Source organism: Mauremys reevesii, linkage group 4 (genome assembly GCF_016161935.1).
Source record: "Mauremys reevesii isolate NIE-2019 linkage group 4, ASM1616193v1, whole genome shotgun sequence".
NCBI classification, from domain to species: Eukaryota; Metazoa; Chordata; order Testudines; family Geoemydidae; genus Mauremys; species Mauremys reevesii.
In genome coordinates, this window is record NC_052626.1 from 98,639,771 (window position 1) to 98,649,432 (window position 9,662).

The 9,662-nt window shown below is 48.0% G+C and overlaps 1 protein-coding gene and 1 long non-coding RNA gene across 7 annotated transcripts in view; one reads left to right on the forward strand and one right to left on the reverse strand.

Annotated features, from left to right (window-relative positions):
- The window catches only part of WEE1 (WEE1 G2 checkpoint kinase), a 29,872-nt gene extending 22,920 nt beyond the window's left edge, over nt 1-6,952 (reverse strand). The window contains exons 1-2 of one of the 5 annotated variants that reach the window (XM_039537561.1): nt 6,754-6,952; nt 4,978-5,033 (exon numbers count right to left, since the gene is read on the reverse strand). Coding sequence is in view for 2 of the 5 variants with exons in the window: in XM_039537559.1 (XP_039393493.1) it covers nt 1,392-1,919 (528 nt within the window). In the remaining 3 variants the exon portion in view is untranslated. Of the gene's footprint in view, nt 1-1,391; nt 3,394-4,977; nt 5,034-6,155; nt 6,290-6,753 lie in introns of those variants that run through there. The other 4 variants (XM_039537562.1, XM_039537559.1, XM_039537563.1 and 1 more) reach the window with 4 other exon arrangements.
- LOC120404673 lies at nt 3,575-7,989 on the forward strand. 2 transcript variants are annotated; one of them, XR_005598105.1, is made up of 3 exons: nt 3,575-3,645; nt 5,345-5,591; nt 6,923-7,989. It is a non-coding gene; the product is annotated as an uncharacterized LOC120404673 (long non-coding RNA). The 2 variants fall into 2 exon arrangements; XR_005598104.1 differs by lacking the exon at nt 3,575-3,645 and adding an exon at nt 4,334-4,675.
- Nucleotides 7,990-9,662: the final 1,673 nt, after the last annotated feature.

The window sequence follows — 9,662 nt, forward strand, 5'->3', positions numbered from 1 at the left end:
AGAGTTCTACTGCCCTAGAGTATTTTCTCTTGCACAGGTGGGCTGGTTCTAGCCCACATTAGGCAGGAATCCTTACTGTAATACAAGACCCAAATTTCTTGGTCAAGGTATAGTCAAGATCCAGACTCTAGAGAAACATTTTTCACACCACAACAATTAAAATAATAAGTGAATAAAGAGGTTTCAGAACCCATTCAATCCAAAGCATCTGGCAATCATGTCCACGGTCTGCCTACTGCAGGGGTGGGCAAACTTTCTGGCCCGAAGACCAAATCTGGGTATGGAAATTGTATGGTGGGTCATAAATGCTCATAAGATTGCGGTGCGGGGGGGCAAAGTGAGGGCTCCAGGGTAGGGCCAAAAACAAGGAGCTCAGGGTGTGGGAGGGGGTTCCGGGCTGAGGATTGGGATGCATGGGTGGGGGGCGAGAGATCTGGCTGGGGGTACAGGCTCTGGCATGGGGATGAGCGGTTTGGGGTGCAGGAGAGCGCTCTGGGCTGGGACTGAGGGGTTCAGAGGGCAGCTATGGGGGGGAGGGAGTCAGGCTCCGGGTGGTGCTTACCTCAAGCAGCTCCCAGAAGCAGCGGCATATCCTCCCTCTATATCCTATGCAGAGGGGCAGCCAGGTGGCTCTGCACACTGGCCGGTTGGCAGGCGCCACCCCTGCAGCTCCCATTGGCCATGGTTCCAGGCTTGCCCCGCACCATGGTTCTAGGCCAATGGGAGCTGCAGGGGTGGCGCTTGGGACAGGGGCAGCATGCAGAGGCCCTGGCTGTTCCTCTGCGTAGGATATGGAGAAGGTACCGTACATGCCGCTGCTTCCAGGAGCTACTTGAGGTAAGTGCCACCCGGAGCCTGTATCTCTGACCCACATACAGAGCGGGGCAAGCCCCTGACCCCACTCCCTGGCTGCAGCAGGGCAAGCCCTGAACCCTACTCCCTGGCAGGACCTGAAGGGCCAGATTAAAAATGTCTGAAGGTCCAGATACAGCCCCCACGCCGTAGTTTGCCCACCCTTGGCCTATTGACTACCCCGCTGTATAAAGAGCCACAAAGCCAGGCCCCTCACTACCCTTCCCCCACATTGTACAGACACCACAACCAAGGGGGTGGATAATGAAGACCTTCCCAACAACAAAGGATATGGGGGACCCTATATGTACAGTGCTTTGACCAACTGGGGACCAGAAGAGACCCAGCACTACAGGCAGCTCCTCCGGGAATCCTGTGCACAGGCCGCGCCACGCCCTGTGCTGGAGCACGGGGCACACACGTGCTACAAGTTACAGGCAGCCGCCCTTCAAGGGACCAAGAACCAAAGGGGAACTGTGCCACGAGCAGCCCCAGCCCCTCCACCGGGCACCATCCCCACCCCGAGCCCGGCTCCTCACCTTGGGCGTGTGCGGTGTGTCGAAGAGGCGCAGCTTGCGGAAAGTCTTGTGGGGCGGGGTGCCGGGGCACTCGGGCAGGGGGGAGCGGGGCTCCTCGCTGCGGACCCGGTACCCGCCTACAGTGAAATGCGTCGGCGACTCCCCGCAACACCGGCGGCCCTTGAGGGGCGGCGAGGGCGAGCCGGCCATGAAGTAGGCTCCGGGCGATTTGACCGGGGACGAGCCGAAGCCCTCCTCCTCCCATGAGTCCTCCTCATCCCCGGGCAGCGCGGACACCGCCGGCTCCATCTCCTCCTCTTCCAGCGGCGGCGGCTCGCCCCGCGCCGGGGTGCGGGCTGCCGAGAGCGGCGAGTCCGCCTCCTGGAAAGCGGAGTCCTCGCCGGTGCTGTTGCCGCTGCTACCCCCTTCCTCCTCGTCGTCGTCCTCGTCGCTACCGGCTGGGAACAGCAGCTTCTGCCGGATCGGGGCGTCCGCCGGCCGGACCAAGAGGCGCCGCGGCACGGCCTGCAGCCGGTTCACAGAGCTCATGGCGGGACCGCGGCTCCGGGCCGCTCCCAGCTCCGTACGGGCCCCGCTCACGGGGAGACGCGCCCCCCGACACCCTGGCTCCCTGCCGGCCGCTCCCACGCCGCAGGCCCCGCGCTGACCGCTCCCCGGCGCTGCTACTATCGGCACTGAGTAGGCGCCACTCCAGGCTCCTCCTGACCCCGCACCAACGCAGGCACCGCGCGGACCCGCTCGCTAGCGCTGCCCAGGGTAGCCCAGCTCTTGCCGTTCAGACTCCGCGGCTTTCCCGCGACCGTTAGTCTCGTGGCCCCTACGCCAGCCAATCACACACGCCCACTCAGTTTGAAAACAAGGAAGACGGAGGCCGGGCCACGCAGAAAATACGTCATACGTTCGTTTGGCGCGAATGGGGAGCTGGAAAGGGCGGGGCTGGAGAAGTCTCCTTCCGTTGGGGGTGTCGGGTGGGGACGAGGAGGCTGGTGGCCGGCCGGCTGCGCGGGCACGGAGGCGCTCCAGGCGGTAGCCAGAGCTGGAGGCGGGGATGGCTGTGGGGTAGAGCGAGCAGCGGTCTGACCCGGGACCGAGTCACCATCCCCGCTCGGCCGCTGCGAGAGGAGAGAGGGGCGGGCGGTAGGAAAGGCGGAGAGGGGATTGCTGGCGGGGGCGGGAGCGCAGGGTGGCCGCGCAGGCTGCCGTGCTCCTCCAGCGCCGCTGGGGTGCTGCGCTAGTTCTCCAGCTCACAGCCCCGCGCATCAAACGGGAACTGTCCCTTTAACTGAACAACACGCAGCGCGCGGGGAGAGGAAAGCAGCTCTGCGCTCGCGCTGGAGGCGGGGCACAGCCCGGGCCGGCCGCCTTCACGCCACTAACCCCGCAGCACACACAGTTCATTGCGGTGGTGCCACTGTCGGCAGAGCCTGTGCTATGCCCTCCTCCCCGGCGCCCTGTTTAAAGGAATCCGTTTGCACTGCAGTGAGTTAAGCCCGTCGCAGTTGCAAGGAGGAGGAGAGATGCGCACAGCCTAGTGGTGTCGCCTCCAGCCAGCCAAACCTGCATGTCTCACACGAGACGAGGGCAAACAAAAAATCGAGTGTTCACTCCCCTTTTCTAGAGATCGCCTCCAAGTGAGCTTTTCAGCTCTGTGCACACGTGGCACGATCGTAAGTCGAAGTACGACACACACACCCCCACACACCCCATAGTAAAATGCCACTTTGCTGATAGCCGTTAGCGGCGGGGAGTTTCATCTCTGCCTCCTTAAGAACAAAGGCAGTGTATGAGCCCCCTTAATTCTTTGTTTAAAGTCTATCACTACAAGACTGCTTGTAAAGACTGGCAGGGTTGAGAAGGCTCAAATGTAAGCAGATTTTTTTTAAAAAATGCTTCTCTTAGCTTGAGAAATTTGTTAATACCAGAAGAAGAAACAGAACATTGACGCTAGATCATCTTTTCTGCTAACACTTGAAATCAACAAATCCATTATACTAGTGCCCCGCCCAAGTAGGGTGACCAGACAGCAAATCTGAAAAATCAGGAGGGGGTGGGGGTGGGGGGTAATAGGAGCGTATATAAGAAAAAGACCTAAAAATCTGGACTGTCCCTCTAAAATCAGGACATTTGGTCACCCTACGCCCAAGATATGTATATTTGGTTGATATATACATTGCTAACTTTTGTGATGGAGATTTCAGGTCCAGAAGTAAAGTGATTGATTTTTTTTTATTATTATTTTTAGTTTCAGCACAGAGTAAGTATGTTTATTGTTTTATAGCAAAATGCCCCACATTTAAAAAAAATAATTGCTAGATGTTCAGCTGTGCAAAATGGTACAGAGTGCTTAAGTACAAGTGGAATAGACAGAATCTGTTAAACAAATACTCAAACACTTATGGTCCTATGAGACAAGATGTGAAACTAGAGTGTGGTCTGAGAGCAAGTGAGATGTAACAATCTCATGTAAAAAAAAAAAGTTTGCAGTAAAAAGAAGCACCCTTTTAAATGAATGATTTGTAAACTATTCTCATGATATTTGAGACCCGATTCATGAATTTTGAACATTTGAGGTTGGCAATACAGAAGAGCCACTCAACCCATTTCCATGTGTAGCATAAGTAAACCTTTGAATTAAGGATGCCTATCAGGGAGGGAAAGTGCTAGGCCTGTGCCCTGTTTTGCTCTTTTAGGATGCATAATGGACCCTTAGCCCAATTTTAAAAAAAATCAATTTTTTAGAAGTATTTAAGCTTAACCATTTAAAGAAACGCCAATTACTTTAATTTATAAATATTGCAAACCTCTCAGAACATCAAGCACAGTATTCTGATTGGTTGACTGGCAGCTCTCATTTAGTAAGAACTTCTTACTCATAAACTAGAAAATCACCTCACAATGAACGTGTTATATACTCTGCATTTCATTTGACAGAAACTGACCTCTCTATGACCGCTTTGACTTTGGCCCGCCACTTCATCTCTATCAGCCCTTGCTGGACTGATAATGCAATCAAGTATCTGTCCTTTATCACTTAATCAAATTATATTAACTAAAACTAATCTTTTGAGCAAAGCTGTACTGACCAACTTTGTTTTCCCAGTCAGAGAAAGCTAGAATAATCCAGAGCTGGCTCCGTCTAGGTCCCATGACCTATCATCAACTTCTCCTTATTTTCAAGACAATACACATCTCTTTCCCCCATCCTTTGGGTTGAAGAGTCATTCTGTGGCTGATGCTAATGGCTAGAGTAGCTGTCACAGTCCTAGTGCCCCTGCATCCTTCTGGTAAGGTGAAAAGCATACAAAATTTATCTAGCAGCAGATCTTCTGGCCCTTATTTAGTTCCACATGATAGCATGTAGACAGCCCCCATTAAAACTAATGTCTGTGCTTTTTTACGCCTTGAGTGGCATCCCCAAATTTTGCTTTCTTTATCCCTGGAGGAGCAAAATCAAACCTATTCTGCTGCATGAGGGACCTCTGCACCCAGAGAAAAAGGGGCAGGAGTTGCTTCTAAAAGTTTAGGAAACAATGAATTAAATACACCAGACCCAGCCTACAGAGAAAAGGGAAATTAAAATGTGTACTTATCCAGATGCTCCAGTTGTTTGCTGTTTGATATGATTCCAGGCAATGGTGGATCCTAGTAACAGAAACCTTAACTTAAAACCACTTTTTTATAAGCCTAACTGAATACTGTCCTTACTCTCTTCCTCCCAAAGAGCCATTTCAATGGTACATTAGAGCCAGCTCCTATAACAACTCTCCTCATCCTGTTTCCCCTTCACTCTGCCACACCAACTGGGGGTGCCATTGTTAGCTTTGCAATATAAGTGGGGACATAACAGAGAGAGAGCAATGGAAGGCTTTGCCCTGAATTTCCCATCTGGAAGCCACCACCATTTCTCCTGGCTTCCCTGTGAAAGGAAAGTAAACACCTGTTTAATCTCCTAGGCAAGAGCCACGGCTGCTGCAAGAACCGGATTGTCTGCAGGCTCTACTACCTCACAAGCTCTTGAAAGCCAGATAACACTTGCCATAATCTTTACTGGGTCCGTTCACAAAAAATGGGACAGCCACTGTCACCTCTCCTGGGACTGTCACTGTTGGCACTCTCTTCACACGCACACAGGAATATTCTCCTAAATACATCTCTTACCACCACTCTTTTCAGCAATTGGGGAATTCAACTACATTACTTGTAAGTAGTTTTCTATTTTACCAATTATAATCATTTTGCCTTTCACTAGGTTAGGAGCTTGTGATATAGAGTGAGGTGGCTTGAGGAAGATCTTAGGCCTTGTCTACGCTGGCACTTTACAGTGCTGCAACTTTCTTGCTTCAGGGTTTGAACTCCCCTCCCCACTCTGAGCATTGCAAGTTTCAGCACTGTAAAGTGGCTGTGTAGTCAGTGCACCAGTGCTGGGAGCTACTCCCCTCGCGGAGGTGGGTTACAGCACTGGTGCCACAACTACACAGCCACATTAAAGCGCCGCCACGGCACCGCTTTAATGTTGGTAGTGAAGACATACCCTTAGGGTGTGAGTTCCTCCAACTGTACATGAGCATCTTTAGTTACTTTCTGCACTGCTCTGACAGCAAGATATCTCTACCACAGACCTACCAGCTTCCCTCCCTCCTTCCCCATGCACTCTCTCTTTCATGTAGTCTAGTCCCACCTGTTTCAGATTCACCTCAGTAGGCCCCCTATCAGACTCCTGCCCCTGCCCTGCTTGGCTTCCCACTTTTGGGTTGACATACTCACATTGCCTGCCATTTCCTGTCTCAGGCCCCTCTCCCACTGCAACCCCTCCTGGTTTGGCGACCTGAGCTTGATAAGCAGCCACGCTTGGGGATTAGCTCTAAACTATGTGCAGCAAGTGTTGCAGCCTTCCCCGCAGCTTCCCCCTCAGCAGAGGCAGCCAGCAAGCGGGAGATGGGAAGATTTACTATAGCACCTACTACTGGCTGGAGTGGTGCTTTGCAGGAAGCCGCTTCAGCAGTAGGGAGGCACCATATACAAGCACAACCTTTGAATGCCCCAAGGATGCACCTATGCACAGTGAAAAATTTAAAAGCCTGATATTTCCCTCTTGCCTGCACCCTGCAGTTCTATCCCCAAGGTTTCCCTTTACTATGTGACAAAATATAGCATAAAGAAAATGTGTCTTTTTAAAACCAGGAACATAGTATATTCCCTGACTTTAAATGATTGGACAACAGCAGATCTCAAAGGCTCAAGGACTCTCTTTTTCTAAACAGGACCTATCCTTCTATGCTATGTATCTATCCATATCCAGGTTCTCATTGGGCACCTATCAGCATAGGGTCTGAGCCCCTATTCCTCTTCTATTCAGTATCACCTGTGATTTTGGAGGCCTGAGATCCCACAAAAGTCGGTGGTGAGGCCAGTGTATCCTAGGACCAGCGCTGGTCAATGTACATGGCTTCTTTCTTCCTTCTCTTTTCTAGGAGTGCTCACGCCTTTCTTCTGTTTCCTCTTTTCCTTCAATTACTGTTTCTTCTCTCTAGAGATGTTCTGAACCTCTATCCCCTTTGGGCCAAAACAACTGCCAGTAACTGCCAACTCCAAGAACAGAGGCTTCCCATTGGAGCATCAGTTTGTCAATCAACCAACTCAGGGAGTGGGACTCTTTCTTTCCCATGCAGAGCTGCACATGTCAAACTAAAGGTGATTTTTTTCCACCCGTTTAGGTAAATGGGTGCAACTTTGTGCCGGGCACCATTATATCAGTTTTAGAGCATCTTAAAGCAGCTCATCTTATGCCATTTTGTAACTGACATAAACTAAACCAATTTAAGACATTTAAACCAATTTAAGTGTGTCCATATTAGGGAGGGAGTCACTTCAATTTAATTAAATAGTTTTAGAAACTGATTCAGTTAAATGGTGCACAAATTGTGTGTAGACAAGGCCTCCTTTGCCAGCAGAGCAGATAAATCCACTAGGATATGAGAGGGTAATTATTCCTTTTGTAAGTCATAAACAGGAACACTTCCATAAAATATCAAACTTTTACATACTTCTCATGTTCTTTAGTGTGCTTAGAGCTGAAGTCCTCCTTTTATTTACCAAAAGGCAAAGTACAAGTGGTGTCAAACCACAGAGAACCTCCAAAGGACAAGCTTTAGAATATGGAAACTTTGGGCTAATATGAAGGTAAACTTTCAACAACAACAAAAAAATTCCCAACAACAAAATAAAATATATATATTTAAGGTACTATTAAAAGGGCAAATCCTGTACTAGGAAGTGAAGTAACATTGTCTCCATTCATTAGGCCATTAGTTTAATCTGTTCTTGATATGTGAGGAGTATTGTGTGCCCATATTTGTGTTTAAAACAGTCTACCTTCCTGCCTACAACTCCTATGCCACATCCTCCTGTAGACAGCATAAGGGACCTGATGATCCCTGGCGGCTGGAGTGTCCTTTTGGGGCTACTGGCACTGGTGCAAATTGGAGCATGCTAATGGTCCCAAGATTGGGGGAGTTCAAAGGTGGTTTACAGCCACCTGTGTACTGTCCCCAACTCCTAACTTGTATCACGTGTTCCTCAGCCAGATCCCAGGATCCAACCCAACATATTTACATTCCCTTATGACTGTAGATCAGTGAATGCTTTTATTAATTTCTTTGGAAAGCAATCACTTATTCATTTGTTTCTTTGCCAAGCAAAGAATCTCATCTTCTCATTTCACTGACAACGTTTTTTTTGTGTGTGTAAATTGTGAGAAATGTAACCATTTCCCAAAGTTCTGTTTCACTAAGAATCATTTGATCAAATTAAAAAAATACACTGAAAATCAACACACTTCTCCTTGCTTCAGTTTCTCATCCTGTTAGTATTACCTTCTCAAAATAAAAGGAGGTTTTAAAAGATAATCTATATTAACTGCTAAGAAACCATTAGCAGTATTGGATTAAACAGCTTTTAAATCATCACAATACTGGATAAAACAAAGATTGATAAAAACAATAACATCTTAGTAAATTCTGCTCTGCATGCTTCCTAGATCATGAGTTTGCTCATCCACTTTAACAGTTCAGGCCACAAGCATGATTTTATGCTCTAAGATTTTCCCCCATAGCGAATGCAGAAAAACCTGTAACTGCAAACAAAGAAGAGTTCGTCAAATGGGTGTAAAACACAAGCTCTTTGGATTTTTGGATGTCAGAGTGAAAAAAACAACAATATGCTTAAATAGAAGAGCATTGTTTCTCCATATGATACCTTTGTTAAATTAAAAGTATTGTATTTTTCTTTCCCATTCTTTATTCACGCTTCAGTCAACAAAGACTGTTCTTGCCACAAATAGCCAGTGCATTGTGTTAAAATGGTTTGAAATTACACTGTAATAACTTGGAACAAAATATTCAAATTCACTTTACAGAAAAGGTCTGACCATCATGACTCACAAGGGCCAAAGGAAGGGGCAAGTCACGTAGGCTCTTTTTTGAGGGAGAAATAAAAAATAGGAGGCTCAGTGCAGATCTTTGTGCAGAGGCCAAACACCTAGCTCATATGCCAGATCTTACCTGCGTGACATTTTCAGATTTGGCAGAATTTAAGTTTTTTATTAAAATAAGAAATAGGTTTATAGCCCTCACAGTTCCAAAGTTCCCTTTCCAAATTTGGCCCAAGTGTAACCAATACAGTGTTGCCTTCCTGAGTCTGCAGGCAGTCTGGAATAATAGCTTGTAGAGGTGTAAATGGTCTCATACCCCATTAATCCCATTGAGGTATTTTTCTTTAATGTAAGCATTAACTATTTAATTGCTGAATAGCAGAGGGAATGTGGTGAACAATTGGAAATTGCTGCAGGAAAAACAGAAGGGAGACCCAAAAAGATATGGATGAGTGAGAGGGAAAAGAAAGAATGTGAGAAAGGAAGATAAATAAAGGGGGAAAATAGCAGTGGTCCTATAAGAAAGCTTATTTTTCCACCTGAGTGAGGCTGAATGAGACAATGATGTACTATGTAGTCCTAAATTTATATACCTTGTTCCATTAATCATAATTAAAAATGGAATTTGGCCATCTCCACAGAATATGTTTTGACACTCTTGCCCTAGTGGATAGATTCCACATAAAAAAAGCTACTACAACAGTTTGCACCCATTGACAGCCTCAGCAAAGGCACCATTGAGTGAATGGCCTAAACCAGTAGTTTTCAAACTTTTTTTCTGGCGACCCAGTTGAAGAAAATTGTTGATGTCCATGACCCAATGGAGCTAGGGATGAGGGGTT